This window comes from Periophthalmus magnuspinnatus, chromosome 9 (genome assembly GCF_009829125.3).
Source record: "Periophthalmus magnuspinnatus isolate fPerMag1 chromosome 9, fPerMag1.2.pri, whole genome shotgun sequence".
NCBI lineage: Eukaryota > Metazoa > Chordata > Actinopteri > Gobiiformes > Gobiidae > Periophthalmus > Periophthalmus magnuspinnatus.
Genome location: NC_047134.1, coordinates 12,135,306 through 12,158,341, shown reverse-complemented (window position 1 = coordinate 12,158,341; position 23,036 = coordinate 12,135,306). Strand labels below are relative to the sequence as shown.

Below are 23,036 nucleotides of genomic sequence, written 5' to 3'. Positions count from 1 at the left end.
TTACAATCAAATCAAAATTGCTATTTGAGTCAAAAATTCTGCAGTTATTTAGATTGTTTAGAATGTCCTCTGCAAAAAAGAAAATATCCAGTCTTTTTTTTAGAAACGAGCAGTCCTAAGCATTGGATTCTAAAGTTCACATCTTGTACTGTATGTTGTAGGATATTGCATTGTAGACTTAATGAAAAGAAAACATTATCATTACCTTAAACGGTTCTTCTTGTATGAGAGCATCCATGGCAACCACAGTCATCAGTCGAGGGCGTCCCGTCATGGGATCTTCCACATGCTCCAGACAAACACTCAGAAAACCCCTGCCCCACCCTGAAAGTGCCCGTCCGGTCCCCAGCACCCCCACTGTGTACTGAGCTCGAGAAGGCAGAGCGTTATCACTCTGGGAAGTCCTCAGAGAGCCCTGCTGCAGGAGCTGGGGTCGGCTCAACACCTGCACCCCTCCCTGAATCCCATCTTTGTCAATGTCCAGACTTTTGGTACGACCTGCCTGCTCCTTCGCTCCTCTCCGTGTGTGTTCATCCTCTTCTTCTAGTTCCATGTTTTCTTTGTTCTCCTGATCTTCCCCCACCTGCCCTTTAGATAACCCACCCAAATCCAGAGTGAACAGGTCATAGAATTTGGAGCAGGATGTAGCAAGATAAACTTTGTGTGCGAAGACTCGAGTGGCGCCGCACTGGAGGAGAAAGAGGACATCGGCGCAGAGGGGCTGGCAGAACAGAGAATCAGGGCCTTCTCCATCAGACGGCGGGGGGTCTGGGATTCCTACTATGGGCCGTGGAGGGCGAGGGGGTAGGAAGGGGGCCTGGAGTAGTGGCCTCTGGACCTTCTTCAGATGGGACTTCCAGAACTGCAGGTGGCGGCGGGAGATGAGGGCGGCTCGGATGGCATTGTCGAAAACATCCTTGACTCCGAACTGAGCTACTATACTTGTCTCATAGTAAGGGATACCAAGCTCCTTTGCGACCTCGTGGCCTCTTTCTGGTGGGAGAATGTCTGTTGGTTTAATGGGTCTGTAGAGAAAATTAAAGACAAACTTAATTTAAAATTAATTAATTAAATTTATGCTATGTCACTGGCATTGATTTTGTGTGGGCATTGTGACGACTGAAATCTGTAAACACAGTCATTTCATAGGGACCTTTTGCTTTGTGAGGACCAAACATCAGGTAAATCCTTCAATAATAGACCGACTACATGGTAAAAAGATAACATCATGATTCATTTAGGTTAAGGTTAGGGTTTACGGTAAGATTAGAATCAAAAAGTAGTAGCAAGTGTGGTTGAGGTCGCCAGGAAATCAATGCTTTGTCCATTACTGTACATCTTGGAGAAGTTTTCAAACAATGGCAAGGAAATCTTTACATCTATAATTCATAACTTGGTGTTTGGCCTCAAATACCTCTATCTAAAAAGAGCATAGTGTAGCAGACGTTTTCTCACTTGGCTAAGGGTCGGCGGGCACGGTTAACGGCATCCAGGTCAGCGTAGCGCAGATCCAGCTGGCAGCCGACCAGGATGATAGGCGTCCGAGGACAGAAGTGTTTGATCTCCGGAAACCACATGGTACGGACGTGACGCAGGGAGTTTGGGTTAGCCAGAGAGAAACAAAGTACCACAACGTCCGACCTACAGGCATAAAACATAATAGACACCAAAATTATAGATCTCTAATAAACAGTGTGGGATTGGAAATTATGTTATGATGCTTCCTTTGAATTGTAGTGGTAAAGTAAGGATTTTAAATTGCACAATACACTTTTAATCAAAGACATTTAAGACAACTGACTGTGGGCCGCTCGATTAAAAAGACTCTTAGACCATTAGAAATTAATGAATCTTGGTCTTGATTAAAACATGTTTGTTTGCACAGCGCTAATTTAAAACAACTGAAATGTATTAGACTCGTTCAAAACAAGACAATAACAATATACATTTAGAGAGATATTGCATTTGCAGCTATTACATAACAAGATTTCTATTATACATTGTGCAATCCTGATGGGTCGTGTCAGAAAGCAATAATACAGAGAGCCAAATGTGTGTGCGCGTATTGGACTTGGCTCCATGTCTGTGTGCACATGTCTGGACCTCCAGGCTACTGATTTGTGTGGCCTATTTTCCTCTTACATAAACACATCTAAGCCCTCTAAGGCTACATGGTCACAAAGAGATGACTAAGAATAGCTCAGATAATGTAATTTGCTTAAATGATATTTTAGGCAGGTTAACATTACCGAGGACTGTCGTTATCTCTAATCCATGACATATTTCTAGGTAATGGTTAATAAAGATGTGTCAATATCAGTGTATCAGTGGCATGGTTCATTTGGAGTGGGTAAATGCTGACACTACAAGTCTGCTAAATCATCTACATGTAGATCAACACAACTACCAGGGACTTTTAACCTCAAACATCAAAGAAACACGCTGCACTTCTATGGCTTAGAGACACAAATATCCTTTATAATAATTGACAGCAATAGGGCATGTCAAGATTAATTGGTTGATCAATAATTATGATACCTAAAGTTAAAGAATATTATTGTGACAATTTCAGACTCAAAATTTTCAATTTGTATGTTTATGTGGTATTAACATGATCATTCAGAAAGTTTGATTTCATAAAGCTGGTCACATGTTAGAGTAACGTGATCTATTAGACAATGTGAAAGGATTATGTGTTAGTTCATGGTGGCAATAATAATGAATAATGAATAAATTATGTTGAATGAATGTTTCTGCTCACAATAATCATAATAGTAAATGTTTATACTGTGGCATCCCTGATAGCAAAAATAATTATACTACTCAAAGGCAGGAGCACAGACTAAACAATGAATATACTGTAAAAACTTCAAGCTTCAAAATTAAGAGGGTTATATATTACATCACATTAAACTGAATGATTATAAAGTAAATTTAAGTATAAAGTAATTGATTGAACAGGCCAGAGGAAGAAGTGGAGGAAGAAGTGTTACATCAAAAATTACATATTATTATTATTATTATTATTATTGTAAAGGGGCATACACTTGGACATCTTACTCATCTTATAAATATGTAACATTATATAATACTGCTACAGATGCCATAAACACAAGATTGTTGACATGCTAGATTAAGTAATATTTTGACTTTTTTTTTTTTTTAATGTCTAATGAGATGACCTAGTTTTTCTCATTTTGTTTTTCTTAAACGAACGTCCAACTCCAGACGAGGTGTGTGACATTTGCCGTTATGATTTGAACATAACCCTACGGTCAACAAGGTCATATGTATTATGGGGAAGAGCTGAGTAATAAAGGGCATTGAGGAGAGAGGAGAGGTCAAATGAGGTGACACACGGGTGATGAAATACGTCCCTAAAGAAAAACACAACTAATGTCACATAAATACAATATACAGGGAAGAGGGTTATGGGTCAGTGCTGCGAGTGAGGCCGGTGAAAAACTGCTGAGCTGGCACTGCGTCTCCATCAGCTGACTGCAGTCTGACAGAGCACACGGGACACGCTCAGAGACAAGCACTAAACACAACAGTGTACTATTGCACGGAGGCACATGTGGAGGGAAAACAATAGGACACAATTACACAAACAGTCGATGCAGAACGGAACGCTGCTTATTATAGACCGTGGCATCAGGTTTAGTGCAGCAATTTTAACTTAGTGATTTACATAATGCATAAGATATGAATAAAGAGAAGTTTAATATGTTTGAGAGAGCTTGTACTATATTTAGAAGTTAGAGTTGTATTGCATGTAAGATTATAGGTAATGTCATTCTGATTCTATAAAAAAGCATCTATGTCACTTGATCAATTTGCTAATTTCATGATGTTTTATGTAGATTTTTACACTGCAAACTGAACAGTGCAGTTAAACATTTTAGTAAATCATTATTTCTGCACATACTTCATTTACATTTTTCACTTCCCTATTGATATTTAAATATTCACGCCAGGCTGCCGTTTTGCTAAGGTCAAACATTAATCCTTTCCTGTCACTTTACAGATTTTGTTCTAGAAAAATAAACTTTCATCTCAAGCCAATAAAGCAGCTTTGACAGAGGATATGGAGTAAGAGGATAGAGTGATGATCCAATCATGTTTGAAGGAGCATGGATGTAACAGGCGGAGATCAGAGGTCAGCGGAGAGCATGGCAGCTGGATTACACTGCAGTTTGGGCATGAAACAGCTGTGGTTCTCTTGTTTCCTTGAGTGATCTACTATTCTTGCATTTTCCTTGAGCTTTTTTTCTTTCTGTTGTTATTACAGTATATCTAATTAGGGCAATATTAATGTGTATAAAATATCTATAACAATTTAGATTCATGTAATACTTATGCAATTTGTTTCTCTAAAAAGCCCTGATCAGCTTCTCTATTTTTATCATGTTGGTTGCACTGTTCTTCCTGTTATTTGCAACACTTAGAGGTCCTTTTTCCCCATTCAAGAGAAATAAGGTTTTGTTTTAAATTGTTAATTGCTATGGCAACTTTTCACCACTCTGAAACCCATGGTCACGGATAGAAATCATAGAATTATCAAGTTAGACTAAGGTTAAACAAATGAAGATTTTAAGATTCAATGTAATAAATGTAGACTTAATTCTAGTACCAGTTGTGACCTCAAAGCTATTTTCTAAACTTTTAAGAATGTTTTAGCTAATGTATCTCTGAAGATTTTGCACGTCTTAATCCCAAGCTCTATATCAATCACTTCTGTCAGCTTTTTATTGACAATACAGGTGAAAAATTGTCTGTTCGTGGTCTTACTCCTACGTGATTATATCTAGAGACTTTTATATTTGCTTACCTGCCATACGCAAATCTTCTGTCCTTGTGATGATCCCCAAAGGTGTCCCAAAGCCGCAGAGACACGCTGACCTCATCCACGACATCACGCGATCGCTCTAACACCTGCACACCGCATCCATTAAAATCTAAAATCGTCTGAGTGGTTTTAGCTTCATAAAAAGGCACTTACCTCCTGGCATACTCTATACTGGTCAATGGCCCAGACGGTTGGCACGTGGGTGGCGAGCAGCTGATACTGAGTGAGGGTGGCATTGCAGGCCCGCGCGCAGATGAGCCTGGTCTTGCCGACTGCGTTATCCCCGACCACCACACATTTAATGGTTTCCACATTGGGCCGCTCATAGTCTGTGTCTATATCCATGGAGAGGGCCCTGGGAGAGAAATGTGTGAAGATTAATATTCACTGGCAAGGTAATGCAAAAATAGATGCATTTCAAGTGATTTCCTTCTTGTTAATCGACAGTTATTGAGTAGAATCTGTATTTTTTCACTTGTCATTAAAGATGGTGACTAAGGCTGTGTATAGCGGCCAGTTAGTCAATAGAGATCAACTACAGATGTATTTATTTTTATTAATTTTATTGTTTATTTGAATAAGAACAGATACACGGTGCTTATAACCAACACCAGTCCCCGGAAAATCTTTTAAAATTGCTCAAATTTCACCAAAAAGCAATGCAATTAGTTGTAGAAAAAGCAATAAATACAGTGATTTTGTCAAGTGAATCAAATATCAAAATATCACACACTTGCAACCACCCTCACACGGAATCGTAATTAAGGCTAATCCGTTAATCACATGTATCTTGTTGGGGAACAGGAGGACCATGCAAAACTAGATTTGAGCAATTAGCAGAAGAAAACATGCCATATAATTCAAATATTACAACCTAACATTCATGGTTACTGGATTATACTCTAATGCAGAGTAAAGTGTCATTTGTGGTTGTGGTTGAGGTTTTGCAGCACACCTCAACGCCTGACCACAGCCTTGGCACAGGATGTTGGCAATTCTGTGCAAAGCTCAACTGACTTCCTCTTAAAGCTACACACAACTGTGAAAAGCTTATGAAAATCTCCTTTCCATAAACAGCTTACAAACATTTCTGGCATGTCCAAACACATGATTACACTTTTTTTTTTACATTCCTGGAAGAATCTACTTTGTTGCATAATGACCCACGTACCCCCACACACTGGTCTATAGTCAGCAAATCAGTCCATCTGTCCCTGCGGCTAACTTGTTTATAGAGCCATCCCAAGTCCCATAAATAGAGCATCTGAAACATTCATAAAGGTCTCACTTGCTATTCCATTGACATGAATGCCAAAGCAGCACTTCAGTCAAGCATTGACAGACGCCGCAGCTAAAAACGGCATCTATTCATTGGACATATGAGCCACGTGTGCGCTCTCGTAAGGCCCCATGGAAGCTCTCATGTTTCTATACATTCCCAATATTGTGTTTGCATAGCCTTCTGCAGCTACTTCAATAAAATGCATTTGACGTCATAGAGTGCGACACAGAACGAGACCTGAAATGTGTCTGAAAGCTCGGTTGACCTTATCCTTTAGATTTATTGAAACAACTCTCCTTTTTAGGTCAGTTTTTATCTGCATGACCTTCAGACAGTTGCAGATACAGTGAGAGACAGAGGAAGCAATTATATTTTATGACTATGATTCATGTAATAATACGACACTATTTTTAATTGCAAGTGTAGTCAAATGTATTTATTAAGGTTTTGCACAGTTTAGATGCTTTTCTACTATTTTGCAATAACTAAACAAAGAGCAGTGTAAATGTAAAATATATTTAAAAGAGCACAAAAGAAAGAAAATAACTTGAACTGGTTCTATATTGAAATGATAAAAATATACAACACAAACTTCTTCCGATTTACAGGTGAGCACTGCTTTTGTCTATGGTTTAAATACCAGACCAATAAGGATTTAGTAAATACAGACGGAGTAAGGCTTACTAACAAACAAGTCAATGCTCTGGGATAGAGATTGTTCCGTACAGGATGCTGGGAGCGATGATGTAAGCGCAGTCTGTCTATCAAAAAGTTCTGAGTGGGATGAAGACAAAATCCCAAATATCATCCTGCTCCATGTGTAGTTCTGCACTGGGCTGCAGGCTGCTGCTCATGCATCAATCGACAATGCACTCACACATCGCTGCACTCAAAATATGTGCAACTGCGGTTTTCAAGTTATATTTAGCAATCATTTATGTGCAAACTTGTCTAGACCTCATCATCAGCCCAGATACTGTACACAGATGAGTAAGACTGGGACATAAAGCAAATGTTATTGTATACTTTTGGTGTAATGACTACTTAATGAATTCCCTAACTCTATCTTTTAACCTAAAATCTTTAATTATGTAGTTACTAGGCCTGAATCATTCTTAATAAAGTATTTGTTCATTATAAATTAAGTCTTTCTTCATGCTTTATTCATTATTGAGTCACTCAGGACTTTTAAAATCATGGTGAAAAAATGGTTACTTCTGAATCAAGCCTGTGATCATCAAATGTGAAATTGTGCTGCCATGTGCTGCCTGCCAGCCTCATCTGTTCTGTGTTATGTCTGTAGATTTTGTCTGTCTTTGTCACAGTGTTTTACTAATTGCCTACTTACCTGTACTAACTTTTAAAACATTTTACTAATTACCAAACTAACTTTTTATAATCTTGTATTTTATGTGTGGTGGCATTTTACATCTTGCCATAGGGACTGCAGTTGGAAACTAGCTGTATAGCTAATACTGGCGCATTTACAGAAATGTCGATTAATGTGCATTGTCCCTATTCAAATAAACTAATAAATAAATAAATAAATAAATATTAAGGCTATACGTAGTGCAAATATTATAACCTTTGCTCTAATTCTTTGATGAGAGATGCAACAGATAGATACAAAAAAAAAGCACGATGAGAAAACTTAATATAGCACAGCAGATTAAGACTGCACCGGAAGACCAGTCAACCAAAGACACTCCTAATATGGCTTTCCTTTAAGGACACTTCTGTGAGAACATTTCCCACACATTTCCAATTCAAGCTGTCTCTACTTTTTAACTTGTATTGTTTGTATTCTGTACTATGCCAACATCTAGTCCTCTGTACTTTTTCAGTTTTTTCATGTGTAAATCTGGAATATAAATTGTAATAAGGTCACAACCTGCACCACACGAATAAAGCCTCGATGCACGTCCGGTTTATTTCCTTTTGACTTTCCCTCTCTGTTATGCAACACTTTCAGTATTTCTAGTGCAGAAAAAGCTCATTTAAAAAGCTTCAGAGTCTCTATTTTCAGGCTTTGGACTTCAATTAATAAGTTTGCATTTGCCTGTGTAATTAATAATGAGCCAATGTGCAGTCACTATGCTGAGTTTGACTGTGTAACGAGGTTGAACACATCAGTGATCAGTGGGTCTCGTCTGTTTGTTGACATGTGCACTCGTCTATGTAATCTAAGTTTTTGTCCAAATTTATAAGAATCACCTTTTGTTTTCCATTACTCTCAGGTGTTAAGTGTCAGCAGAAGTAGTGTGTGTGCGTGTGTGGGTGTGTGTGTGTATGTGTGCGTGTGTGTGTGTGCATGGGGGTGGGGGCACTGCCATAGGCGCAGCTGGCACAGACTAGTTATATAACCTGATGTGCCTGGTTCCCCGCTGGATGACAGTAGACCTCATATGGCACACAGCAGAGTCACCTCGCCCACTGCAGATGCTCTTGGTGCTAAACCCCACCCAGTCACTGACGTCAGTGCTACACATCTATCAGAGTGAATGAAAAAGTCAATAGAACAGCACTCCAGTATGCCCGAGTAAATGCACTGTAAACAACACACTTCCCTGCCCTGATTTTGAACCACTGTGTGCTATTTTTCCCTTTCAGTCATATTGTTCCTTAACAACAGTGATGATGAACAGTGAGTCCACTACTTCACACATCAGATGAGAGAGCAAGTTTCCTCCCCTGGATAGAAACCATGTCCAATATGACATAAACTATTGTACAACACAGCGAATATCTGCATATCCTTCATATCGTGCAAAGAAGTCAACTGGCTATTTATAGAAAATGTAGTTTTTAAAATATCTAACAGACTCAAGGTGACAGCATCACGACACCTGCGTAACTCTATCGGCCCGTGACGTCACAGCCCTGGATCAACATTACAGTGGAGTTGGGCGCGTGTTCGACCTCTGAACAAGCTCCACTGTCTGCGGTCAGCACCAGTGAGAAACCGCGTTAGAGCACGTCCAGGATGAGACAGCCTATGGAAACATAGCATCTCTGTCCCCATCAATGAAAAGCACCTCAGGAGCCCTGCTCCCTGCAGTCATTCATAAACACCTGGTCCATTCATAGTTTCTGGAATGGCACGTCAACAATTAATCAAATCCCACTCTTTTATATAGACAACAACTTGACACAAGAAATTAGGCAAAGTTATAATTGATTATGTTTCTGTGGACTGTACAAATGTAGGTGGACGTCTGCCTACAGTCTAATTGTACTGCTTAGGTCTTGCGTAACGCGCCAAGCCCATCTGCTGCACTATAACGCACAAGCAAAACGCCTCAGTAACAATAACTTCAATAACACATGTGGGATTAAACATAATAATTCCTGTGTGAGTAAAACAAACGTTTACAAATATCAGCTTTTTACACATGGATCTCATCATGGAATAAGTGAATTCTTTGTGAAATGGCATGTGATGTAAACAGAAGCACCCGGTGGTGTTTTAAGTCAGGAGGAGACCGTTAGAGTTGATGGTTGCTTTGTGCACATTGTTCCATGCATTGGGAGGCATGTGACCTACTATTCGTGCAGGAGACGGTTCCTACCTTCCGACGGTTCCGGAATTGACCCACATGCCACTCTGTTGGTGATTTAGCCCGTCCCTAAATCGGACAAAGCACGAAGAAGCAAGAGAAAAAATAAATTGTCGACTTGGTTTTGGTTAAGGAGCACGTTCAAACTGCAGACGCTGCGCGAGGACCCCTGTCTGCTCACACATCCTTGTCCTTAGAGTGTCTTATTTCCGTCTGGTCTGGAGTAGAACTGTCTGCTGGGCTGATCAGCTGTTACACGCTGAGTAGTTTTATAAATTCATGGAAACAATTGTGGCTTGGACGTGTTCTAGTCTGAGCCACCCCTTTTTGTTGTTGTTTCCCCAGCTGATTTGTGCAAAGACACGCCTCCAAGTCTGCGCGTCACGACACAAGACGCTCAGCTCTTCCTTTGTTGCGTTCAAGAACAGTCAGAAAAACAGACACACAAGGTTTCCCAGATAGTAAAAGTATATTTGTGCATGTTTAGACACTGCCTGAATTGAGCGTTTGTCTTAAAATAAAATGTAAATATATGAAGAGTGGTTTCGTGACGCACCAGCCAAATAGTATGTTTTTTCTTATTTTTACAGATAACCCTACATGCCACACACCAAAACGCATCTTTATAATGTCTCCATGACCCTGCCTCATGTCTTTAGTGTTCAGAAAGTATATATTTTAATTAAAGGCTGTGTTCTTCCCAGTTGTGACCCACATTGCTCCGCTGCGTCGTTTAACAGACTGCTTATTCGTGTCCACAATTAGACCCAAGGGTGACACTTAAACGTGCGCATAGTGATGACAACACAGCAACCAATCGAGTCGAGAATCCGGAATTATAGTCCTGCCCTGAAACTGCACTCTCATCCTGTTAACCCCACGCTGTCCGTAAAGCACGCTGTCTTTTGTTTAAGAGAAACCAGCGCGCGTAATGGCCCAGACCTTCCTAGTACCAAGTCTATTCTCTTTGCTCTTGTCTAATATGATCTTACTCTGCCCACTCGTTTCATCTGTGGTATGGTTGTCTTTTTAAAACATAGATGTTTATTGTTTGTATTGTTACTGTCTGTCTGTTGTTGTTGTTTGTTTTTTTTAATGGACCACGAGTCTGAAATAAAGATGAATTAAATTGAATATGACCAGACCAGTGTGATATTAATCCTACACTGACATGATAAGTGATGCCCAGTGGCTACAAGTTATAATGAAATGGTCATTTTAATGAGTAATGGGCCTTTTTGTTGCTTCTTTGGTTATTCTGGGTGTGCAGGCATAGCAACAAGCTGCCACATAGCAACACATATGGAAGAAAAGTAGATCTATGAATAGTGTTTTATTTTCGGATGGTTCATTTACCCAACAATTTATCACAGTGATTCCCAACTTGGTCCGGACCCAGATTTGAGTCCCAGAAGATTCTCAGGAGTCCCCAGGGGTTTCTAAAGAAGGGGTGGCATTTAACTGGTTCTGAGGCAGTCTATAATGATTACTGCTCTGTAAAATCTTCTTAATAGTATATAGAGGGGAATAAATTAGCTTATGAAATAATTTGGTGGTACTAATGTTGGTAAAGTAGTTATTTAACAGTGCTTTTGCTCTAAGGTGAGGTATAGAAATGTAAGACGTTATGCTACTTTACTGTTGCATCTCTATGATCACCACACAGTAGCTGGGGCATATTACAGTCTTCTTGGTCCAAGGGAGTCTGGGCTGTCTGACCTAGCTTTCCCTCAGAAGACTGAAGACAGACATCTGCTGGCTGAGGCTGGAACTGGCTGCAATAACAAAGGAGACAATGAAAAGCCCTTCCCGTGTATATGTCTGGGATGTTAGATTATCTGTCCTGTGTTACGTATTCCAGTACAATGACAGGTTCAATCGGGACAGGGTGAATACACATATACATTCACATATTTTATACTCCATGCAAATAATGCCTCATGCTATACCAAAAAAATGTATTTAGAGATTATTTAAGACTTCATGCATTTCTAAATTCATCTGGATTAACTGTTTCCATAATGAGATTTGAAAAAGTGCTGTAAATTTGGATTTATAATTGGAATAATCAGGATGTAAAAGTGCCTTTCTACAACGCTTATACCAACAGTTACACGTAAAAACAACTTCATAATCAACATTTTAAATATGCGGAGTAAGGTTAAGAAATAGGAATTTAGCTTCGATATCTAATCATTCCAATTTTGTTTGCTGTTTCATGATTTCATTCATATTTTCTCTTTTTTTAGTTAGGACCAAGACCCTGAGAAAACAGTGGCCTTTGCCCATTCTGGCATGGTCCGAATAAAACAGCATGAAAGATGGGCTGGAATGCTGCAGAAGTAAACAGGGCTTCCAATGTTCCACCACCAAAAGCTCTTAGAATTCTGAAGAGGTAGCCCCTTTGTCAAGTAGATGTACTTGTAAAGGAATTCTCAAGCGGGACAGGCTGAGGTTATGTCTGCCTTTTCAGCTACTGTAGTATGGAGGCACTGTGGATCTTTGTATATAAGCTTTATCACTCTTTCATTAACTGTGTGGGAAGCTGACTCCCTCCAGCATTTGCACTGTTGAGATTAAAGGTGGGAGAATGAGCTGAGGTCACTCCCTGGCACGGACACCAAGAAAACCCTCAGACAAACAGTTTCAAGAGTGAGACCGAAACATTCATTTACACATGCTTCTCAAGAACTGAACAGCTGCATGTGATTTTGGTTTGTATCTGCCACACTGTGCGATTGAAGCGAATGTAGATGAAGAATTGTCGGGTTAGAGCAAGAATTAATTATCAAACCTTAATTTTTAGTAGGTTTCACTGTCCCTTTAGCTACATAAAATACAGTATTTTACTCTATAGTGGTTATTATACTGAAAAAATTCAATTAACTTGCGAGACAGGACTTTAAACTAAGATTGAAAAGGAACAAATGCAATTATTTGTGTCTCAATTTAGTTGTGCTTGTCTTTGCTGTTGTGACATCTGAGTGTTTCTTGTTTGACCGTGTATGAGAGACATGTTTACAATTTATGATGCATCTGACAAAACAAAATAATATGTGTGGTCCTGCTGCCGAGCAAGAATATAATAAAAAGTAAATCAAGTTATTTTCAAAAGTATACGCCGTCAGTGTCCACTCCTCCACTGGCCTCCTTCTGACCTCTTTGAATTAACCGAATATTCAACAGAGCAGCAAGCCCCTGCTCCAATACTGCGCTGGAGTTGTTCTAAAGCTGTCAAAACACACAGCTTCTCACACTCCACGCGTCCACCAAAACCCAGCCCTGTACACACAGCATCCCAAACAAATACACACACACGTTACACTCTACACAAGTAGGTCAGAGCTGCAGTGGGTCTTCAGCACCCTGCAGCCGATAACAGTATCAAAGATTAAATTCTACCTTCACTGACAGACAAGCCACATGTAAGCAGGGGTCAGTTTCATGAAGTTGTCTACACACAAGAGGACAGTGTACTCTTTGTGTCTGCCCCAAACCTTGATAAATAAATGCAACACTGTAAGAGGCAGAGGGTCGTCTGAGACCACACAAGCAGGCAAGACAAAAACTACTAACATTTTTTTAAAAATCACCAAAGCTGTTGAATAAATCTAAGGCTGAAATGTTTTTGAATCTTTTTTCAGAACACGCTCGACCAGAGTGAGTGGCAGTGGTCGCACCATTAGGCCCAACTGGCAAAACATGCCAAATTACTATGCCAAGCATGGACCAATAGGAAACAAAAAGTTGCTTAAGTTCACATTCAAACCCATAGAGAGAATATACAAAGTCTAGTATGGGAACTAGACAGCCTGAAAATCCAAAGGAAAAAAACTAAGCGCCCATATAATGTGTTAGGTCCCTCAAAGGGACTGGACCTCTTTCTATCCTCCTCTCAATCTCTGGCCCTCTCTCTGGTCTCCACACACATGCACCGTTAAACAGACAAAAGTGTCAGAGCTGTTCTGGTATGAAACAGAGCATGTTCTGTAGCAGCCTGTTTAGAGACAGCTGATGATGTGTTGAAAATGAAAAACAACATTCAGCTGTGAGATAGGGCTCCCATTAAAAGTCAGCACAGAAAAGCCTATAGAGAGAAACTGCCCGTATTGTTTACTGTTAACTTATCTGTGGCTGGTCTTATCTACTCTCATTTCTGCTTGTGCAAAGCTGCAGTTGAATCATTACTTTGAATGAACTGACAGAAACGGGAGTGAAATTGGTATTTAACAGAAACCAACTGTTTAAAATATTGCAAATATTTATATAGAACTGCTTCCATGAGGATAATTCATAAGATCTATACAATTCTATAATTTGGTATACATTACAATACATTTCAATAGTAATAAAATATTGGACTTGAAAGATTACTTCAGCAAACACATTGCAGCTAAATATACACTTTTTTATGTCTGCTGTTACACTACTAGTGTTACGTTTTTGCTTGAATTGCACATTTCTGCTTGTGGCTCTATATTTTGGGGAGCTCCAGCACACATGATGACAATAGGAATCTTCCTCCCCGTCTTAGTGATGAATGAGGAGGTCATATCTGCTGTGGTGACGGCAGAATATGTCAGGAATGTGAAGTGCCTTTAGGCTCTGGAATAAAAGCTATGCAGACCAAGTTTTGTCAAAAAAAAAAAAAAAAACAGGAAGAAAAGAAAAACTAAGAACATTGTATTGTGATTTACCAAAAACAAAATAAAACATTTGTTATAAATAGTTTTAACAAGAGGATTGTTGCTGTACTATCTAAACACAGTCACACTTTTATTACAGATTGTCTGAGGTCATGGTTTGATTAGATGCTGGGAATTCCCTTAAATCTTAAAACACTGTGGCCTCAAATGTCGTCATGTACTCTTCTGCAAGTCCTCTGCACAGACTTGTTCTGTGGAATGAACTTTCCATAACATCACGTACTATAGACATCACAGTTCTCAGGTCAACCTACGGCTTTGGAGAGATCACATACACCGTTGAACATATACTACACAGGAGTCAGAAAAGACGCTTCTTAATCCATGACAAGTAATCTGATTAAGTGTAATTTGTCCACAAGTCTAAAGTCTAAAATAGTAAGACTAAAAACATACTTGAAGCCTCCAAAAAGCAATATACCATAAGACTGACCTCCAATGCGTCACCTTTCCACCACTGTGAATCATTAACAGATACTGAGCATATTTGACCATTCTTTTCTCACTACCTCATGTACATACACATACTGTAGATATCAAATATACCATACCTAGGCTCACATGCCACTTGACACTTATCTGTGCTGTTCATTTTTACTATCAGTGTTATTGTGGTTATGCCTGATTGCTGTTCTTGCCTGTTTCTGTGGCTGTGGACTCCAATGATGGGTTACAATCAGGCTGAATAGGTCAAGGGCTTTACGGGACATCCACAGAGAGAATCAGGTTGAGAAATAGGATGATCAGAGGGATCAGGAAGTGAATGTAGGACCAGGGCTATAACAGGAACAAGGAGACAGAATATAGGTTAGTAAACAGATCTTGGAGAGGGCCTGCTGGGCTGCACACTGAGACACATCTTCACACAGTAACCCAAGAGTATAGTATGAAGAATTACGCTGGCGTCTGGTAATGACTGATACTTCAATTGTTTTGCTTAGCCCCATTACTGAATCGCTTCTACCAACTACCTATGTTTTATGTCCATAATGATGACACATGTACAATAGTTTTATGCTTTTTCATTGTTTGATTCACAACATATTCACTCTCTTTTTAAGCCTGAAACATGTGCCTTTGTCGATTCTGCCATCTTAATCTATCCCAAGTTTGCAGGTGGCATAAAGGGCATGCTTGCATCTGCCCCCTTGTGGTCAGATTAATGTAATACTGTACTTACAATAATAGAAATAAAACTGAATACTATCTTTTTATGCTATATTCATGGTTCATGTGGAACACAGAATGCAAACACATGACAGGATGTTTTTTCCTCTCTGGACAGAACAGCTTCTGTGCTCAGGGCTGGATAATGTAGAAGCAAGGCAAGTAGGCTACCAAAGAGTCGCCTTTTTCTACTCATCCATGGCAGGCTACAGTTAAAGATTACAATTAAAGGGATTATAGGCCAATGGCAAATGAACAGCTGAAAGATAAAAGCAAAGACAGTACAATAGTAGGGGTGCACAATACACTGAAATCAAATCAAAACTGCAATTTGAGCTGAATTTCACATTGTTATCTGTTAAACAGTATTAGGTATATGTTGTTATTATCCGCTTAAAATATATTTAAAATGGTACAAACCTGTGACTATGATGAAGATTTGCAAAGTGAGAGGTACATTTGGCCTGCACACCGGTCGGTGAGTATTCCAGAAACAGGCTGATTAAACAGAGAGTGAAGCCAAGCCAAACAGCCCTGGACTTCACTCGGGCTCAGAGGAGCAGAGCTGCAGCCTGCTGAGTTCACGCTGCACACAGCCCGAACACTGACCCAGCACTGTTCGCATTAGAGTCTATAGGCTTCCAAAAGTGCAGCCTGATCAATACATTAGTGGTTTGAGATAAAGGGATGCTGCTGTTATAACTGCACAGTGCACTTATGCTTATGTTTCAGTTCTACAGGGAGTCAAACCAACATTACATACATATCTCTATGACTTTCGCAGAATAGATAGCATGTAGAGTTTATGGAAAAGTAAAAAACAACATCAAGTCACAAAGGTAAGATTAGGGCTAGGCCTGTTTGTACACCGGAACAACCTCTTGTTATACTTCAGATAGATTGTTAGTTGCACTGGCACAGTCAGTTCCTTGTATTGTGCTGTAGCTCCAAAACAACCTGACAATACACAGTCTGCATTAGCCACCTTCTCACTATGCAAACAAGTTCAGTCAGACAAGTTCATGTATGGCCTTTTCTGTGTTTTCAACAATAGAAATCCAATGTACTGGAAACGAATGCACAACAATATGCCTAATCATAGAATGCACCATAGGCATCCCGAAATAGTGTGATGGAAAAATCTATACCGGTATCTAGTTGTTTCCGTACTGCTGCTCAATGGTCCAGTGATACAAGCGACATGTAATAGTCACCACACACTGTGACCACATGTCAAACCCTTGCCAAGCTGCACTATCCACGGGCTTTAATCATAGAACAAGAGTAAGGGGCCTGGGCGGGTGCATAATAGTGTAATCCAGATCAGTGATGTTCAAGTTGAGCTGGTTAAGTGGTTTTGCTGTATTCTTTGCACGTAAACACTAACAGATACAGTGTTTGACCCCACTATAACTGATTCTATCGAGTGGACGGCAATCTGACCTGCAACGATGACAGTCATTATGAAGTATGATAACACTCAGTAAATCAATATTACTGTATAACATGACCCGTGTTGAGGAATGTAATAGCAATTATGCCATAGTGCAATACATAAATAGGTATGATATGGCTTGTGTTTATTAATTATTTATTTTACAATACACCCAATGGAAAAGAGATTTCTTTAAGAGATTGTTATTGTCCTAAGATGACCATATAAGATCTACCACCACAATAATTAGGATTCAAAACAAATCAGTGTTGCAAATAATCTGGCAGATCCCTGTTCGGTTCTGCCATCGGTGTGTATCTAAATATAGATCAGGGCTGAAATAGGCAAAGTGTATAATATGTAGTGTGTCACTTTGAGAAGTCTACTGGATGTGTGAGCAGACCACACAGACTGGAGTGATGACAGCGCTCTCATCTCAACCTGCTACATGAGGTTATCAAATCTGATTCAGCCTGTTGTCTGTGTGTGCTCTGTGTAAGTAACACCAACACAAGAGCACGCCCGCCTCAACTACCTAAACTGTGTCTCATTCATGAGTAACACATGTGCATAAAAATAGATTTGACCAAAGCTAAGGGCAGCACACAACCCAAATACACAATTATAGATTAAAACTATACAGTCTATGACTAAAACCCAACTGTTTTATGATTCACTGAAACCCGTCTAACCTTGATTAACAGGAATGGTACTTGGGTGTTTCTCTCTCTAGGATTAGTTTAAAGCTATTACTAGGAACCAGAGAAGGTATAATTAAAGACTTGTAGCATTATTATTATGCTATTAAATTATTCCACATTTGAGGAATGTGTCCATGGCACATTTTAACATTAAACGCACTGATATGAACCACGAAACAAACACATAGCAACATCATGACTTGAATAATTTACTTAATTAATACAAAATTAAAAAAATAAAATAAAATAAACAAACACACTAGTCAGACATATAGTCTGATTAGTGTGTTTGACTATATAGACAATATGTGCTGACATATAAATATTAGGCGCAGAGGTAAAAAGCCCCTGTACTTGTAGAGAGTATAAAACAGCTCCACCCATCCACAGCTATCAGTATGGAAGTCTCAGAGGACCTCCAAAGGTGTGAAATGCATTGTGTGATTTTGTACCGCTCTACATCCGAATGCCAAATCAGCCGTCATGTGCCGGTGAGAGGATTGGCTTTCCGCCCTAAATGAGAGGAGCAGATGCTGGAGAAAAAGACACTCAGGGATCAACTTGCAAACATAGTTACACGTACGCACCATTTATTAAGCATATATAAATATATACATCCATGCTAGAACTGTTCTGCTGGCTTCATTTAGCATCACTGGCCCCATGTATTTGCCCCCAATCAACACTTACTGTAGCACCTACTACAAATACTACATCACAGGTGAAGGAGAGAACACCTCTGCACAGTGACAGTGGTGGTCAATTGCAGCAGTCAGTCAAAGTGTAACACTGAGGCAACAATGAATTTATCATTCCATACAACATTCCCACATGCAGGCTTGGCATACTCCATTTTTCCAACATACCACAAGAAGGAATGTTTGCTACAGTCACAATGGAAAACCCTTGGGTTTACATACACAGCAGTCCTCTCTTCTGCAGACAAGCACCTCCTCTGAGCCTGAGCAGCAGACAGAGGGCCGGGCCTCGCCCCAAAGGAAGAATGGTTCAAATTCCACTGCTGATAGAAAAACACAGTCATGTGGGACAAAGCGGAAGAACTGATGTCAACTTTGTACACAAACTATAACTGTCTCTGCCACCTGCTTTCTTCTCACATGGAAACATGGGAACATGTCCAGCAAGACCACTGTTATTCTTTGCACTGCTGTACGCAAGCAAATCTTTGACAGCTGTTTGGTTTCTAGGCTATATTCTTCTGGCTTCTGCAGGTAGAGGAAAAATAGTCACAGTTTTACACATGTGGAGAATGGGCATCCAGCTCATGAGCCGCACATCTCTGATACTCACAGTAAAACACACTGCTGCACTCATGTCTCTTTGCTTTAAAAGAGCCACATTCTTTCAGTTTTCACATAGAAGGACTACACTATGCTTTTTATAGTTCAAATTATAAGCTGAATTTGTGCCTTGCTGCTCACACCCGCTCATAGGGGCCTGTGGGACCAAGACACAACACATGGCACAGAGACGGATCAGCTCTACAGCTTCAAATCAGAGCTTATTGGCCTCATATTTGCAGAGAAATTATTAAATTAAATAAAACATGTATGATAAACAGAGTGATCCAACAAAATACAACAGATGTATGTCGGCATCTTTTTTGTTTTTCTACAGCATTTCAGGTTTAGCTGCTGGTATAAAAACAAAATGCTGTGGGAAAGGTTTAAACGGCGTGTTGACCCTCTGTGCACTGGGTTTAAGTTGTGCAACTTTTTGAACGTAGTTTGATCTGAAACATCTGGAGACTAAACTATGCTTCAAAGAGAATAATGACACTTGTTTGAAATGTAATTAATTTAAAAACTTTGTTACACACAACAACAATTGTGCAACAAACTGGTACTCATACATAAGCCTATTTATAACAGCACAAATTGTGAAATATGATGATGAGGCTTCTTGAGCTAAATCTATTCAAATAAACATCTTGATTTGCCACTGGGGCTTGATCAATTTGCACGATTTAATACAATTTATGCAAAATCCCACATGCAAGTCTTCACAGGTTACAGGTTGCATATAGAAACACACATGCTACACTTTTAGCTGGAGTTTAAAATGTGCAGGTTCTCAAAGTGTCAAAGCCTTACCTCTAGAAAGCATTCGCAGCTGGTAGATGTGTTCAGCTGCTCTTCCCTCGCTGTCCACACATCTCTTTCTCTTCACTCTGGATATTACTTCAGGTTCACGCCCATTCAACTCTAAGGCACATAAACAAATGCGATCACTTGGAGAGCATTCCGTTAGATGACACTTAAACTCAGCACAAAAGGAAAGCCCTGACTCTACGTGCCTGCTCTGACAAAGTAAAAAAACTGCAAATTGTCCCGCCTTAGACAACCAAAGAGACGCCAGTGGGGACGTAATTACAAGAAGACTGCATGTCTCCAAAGCTGCATGTCTGAAAGCACGTTGCAGGCAGACAGGGCTTGGTGCGTTATTGCGCCTAGAGCCTGTCTGGGCTGTGGTCCTGATGCGAGTTTTTTCCACGTTCCTTTGTTGGTTCAGACGCAGCGTGGACCTACGCGGACAAACGCACGCACTTTTTGGTTTGTTTGGATCACTTTCCTCCGCTTTGATCTCATGTGATAAATAGTCTAGTTTAGTTTTTGCACAATCTTTCCTCTTTTTTCCAGCTTGCGCTTCATCACACGTGTCTCGCATGTTGATGTGCGCATTTCTTTACATCGCTTGCGCACAAAAAGCACACATTGTTCTTGTTTCTACCGCATCTTTGTTGTTGTTGTTTTTGTCCCAGTGTCTTGTCTCGTGTCTTACCGGATTCTCGCCTGAAGTTTGCGCTCTCTGGTTGGGGTGTGCGCGGGTCTGACTCGGCGCAGTCTCTCTCTCTTTCTCTTTCTCTCCCTCTCTCTTCCTCTCCTCCCCTTCCCTCTTCCCTCGATGTCTATCCCAAAGCGGTGGCAGAGCTCAGTTATTCACTCTGGGGCAATAGCCGAGCGCGACAGCACGCACACCAGCGTCTCTGTGCGTGCGTGGTGACGACAGCCTTATTGCTTGTCAGCTCCGTCACACCCATCCATTCATAAAGTGGAGACTGTGGAGGCTCCCAGGAAGGATGGAGGACAGGGATGACAGGAGGAGAAGCTGTTTATGACTGGATAAATCTGTGCGCGCGCTCATGTCACACATAAACTAACGCACTATTGTCCAATTTTACCTATTTCTGCTTAAAAGACAACACTAATCTCTCACTTTAGCAAGCTGTGGTAGGACTGTGTCATTACAGGGTGGTGGAAACGTCAGCAAAAACACTGACATCCAAAAAAAGTGCACATTTATAAAAGAAATACTTGAGGATGGGACGTGGTAGTGCTTGGATACTGGACATCTGCGGGCTTAGGAAGTGTATTTGTACAGCACAACTCGTACACAAGGTGATTCAAAACTCTTAATAAAAAAAGACATTAAAAGCACTAAACAACAAACTGAAACATAAATAATGCTTCATAAACGGTTCCCTACAGATAAGTCAGGGCAATATCACATCCAAGTTCAGAGTGCACATGTGTCAAACTCGAGGCCCGTGGGCTAAATGTGGCCCTCCACATCATTTTACGTGGCCCTCGACAAGGTAAATTTAAAGCTATGAGCTTAAAGTGTTATTTTATCAGGAGACATGCAGTCACACAGCTTTTTATTTTATTATTTATTTTTTACATCAAATGCATATGTAATATTTGTAACTTGAAGAAGTAATAAATACAGAAACAGTTAATTACAATTTTAAAAAGTAGTTACATTTATTTTACATCTGGCCCTTTGACAGCAGCCATTTCGCTGATATGGCTCTTGGTGAAAATGTGTTTGACACCCCTGCTCTAAAGCTTCACATCAAGGAACCACTCACCTGTTCACACACACCCCAGTGTACACAGACAATGGGGGCAAGGTGGGTTTAGAGTCTTGCCCAATGACACAACAACAGTGTTCATTTGTTCAGAAGGCAAACACTCTTACTGTCACCATCATGAGTAAACTTACTAACATCATTATCCTGCAGTTGTTTAACAGTGTAGTATCATCACATGGACATGCTTTGCCTTTGTACACTTTTTTTCCTCCTCACCCTGATGGAAAGTGCAGTGAAAGTCTAAATACAATAAAATGCTCCTGACTTGGCAATAGTCCAGTTTGAAATGACATGTGACAAATGAAGACAGGCTGGTTCAGTGTAATTTGACAACACCTCATTCCATTACCACTTTTGTAATATCAATGTTTGTGTATAGCTCAGACTGTTTGACTTGTAGTTCTATGTTTTGGACCTGCCACATCAACACCAACCCAGATACACACAAAGCTGGGTGGAAACTGAAACTTTGCTTTCAACTACACCCTACGAAACAATAATACGCTTGGATAGGAATGATGATTGATTTGCAATGGTCAGTTGTGTATATTTCGATGTAAAATGCGTGCACAATTTTGTAAAAACTGTTTTTTTTAGACCTTTTACACGTTGTATTTGACCCAAAGCCCCAATTTTTCGGAAAATTATCGAATTATTGAAACCATTCTCGTGACAAATGTTGGATAAAGATAGACAGCCATCAAAGTAATCAAGTTATTCATTTTGCTTTTTATAAACATACTGCAAAATATTAGCATGAGCAATTACTTTAATAGCAAAAGAAGGTTAAATTATGCCAGTTGTTCTGAGTTTTTACACCTAGTTCCTCAAAAGATTTGGCTTTCTGAATATGACAAGAACTAAACCACGTCTATATTGGGCTAAACCAAGTCTAAAAGTGGACTACATCATTTCTGTTGTAGTTTTAAATAAGAAATTGTCCAAAAGGAGGACAAAAAAGTGAATAAAAATAACTCTGAATGGGCAGAACTACAAAATGAACAGCTGTTAGAGAAGAACCTGAAGGACCTTGCGTAACACCAGAGATAGACATACCACAGTTTGAGAAAGAGCTTGAGAAAGAGGATGAAAATCAGAGAAAACAGCACCATTTTCTTGTCAAATGTAAAAAGAAAGAAAACTGTGAGCAAAGAGAAGTGTGGATCTGTCTGGACTTGTTCTTATCTCTCACTGAAGCAGGTCCTAAGCAACACAGTCCAGAAACATGAATCAGGCATAAGATTACGACAGTACGTAACATGACAATTGTGCAGTAAAAACACTTATAGTAAATACAACTGCTGATCACATTTTCATTATTATATTTTTCTGTTTTGGCCAGGTGCATCCTTTATTCTAAAAAGGACTTGTGAAGCACTTTTGTTGCATGCAGCTATTGCTTTTTTCACAATTGTTGCACAGACTTGGGCACAAAAGGGGCATA

The 23,036-nt window shown here is 39.8% G+C and overlaps 1 protein-coding gene across 4 annotated transcripts in view; it reads right to left on the bottom strand.

Moving 5' to 3' along the window:
• The window catches only part of rhobtb4 (Rho related BTB domain containing 4), a 28,525-nt gene extending 7,883 nt beyond the window's left edge, over positions 1-20,642 (bottom strand). The window contains exons 1-6 of one of the 4 annotated variants that reach the window (XM_055223983.1): positions 20,500-20,642; positions 19,812-19,922; positions 5,003-5,204; positions 4,832-4,935; positions 1,456-1,641; positions 206-1,025 (exon numbers count right to left, since the gene is read on the bottom strand). In XM_055223983.1, coding sequence (XP_055079958.1) covers positions 206-1,025; positions 1,456-1,641; positions 4,832-4,935; positions 5,003-5,194 — 1,302 coding nt within the window. In that variant the 5' untranslated portion in view covers positions 5,195-5,204; positions 19,812-19,922; positions 20,500-20,642. Of the gene's footprint in view, positions 1-205; positions 1,026-1,455; positions 1,642-4,831; positions 4,936-5,002; positions 5,205-9,700; positions 10,064-15,981; positions 16,052-19,811; positions 19,923-20,499 lie in introns of those variants that run through there. The other 3 variants (XR_008648797.1, XM_055223982.1, XM_055223981.1) reach the window with 3 other exon arrangements.
• Positions 20,643-23,036: the final 2,394 nt, after the last annotated feature.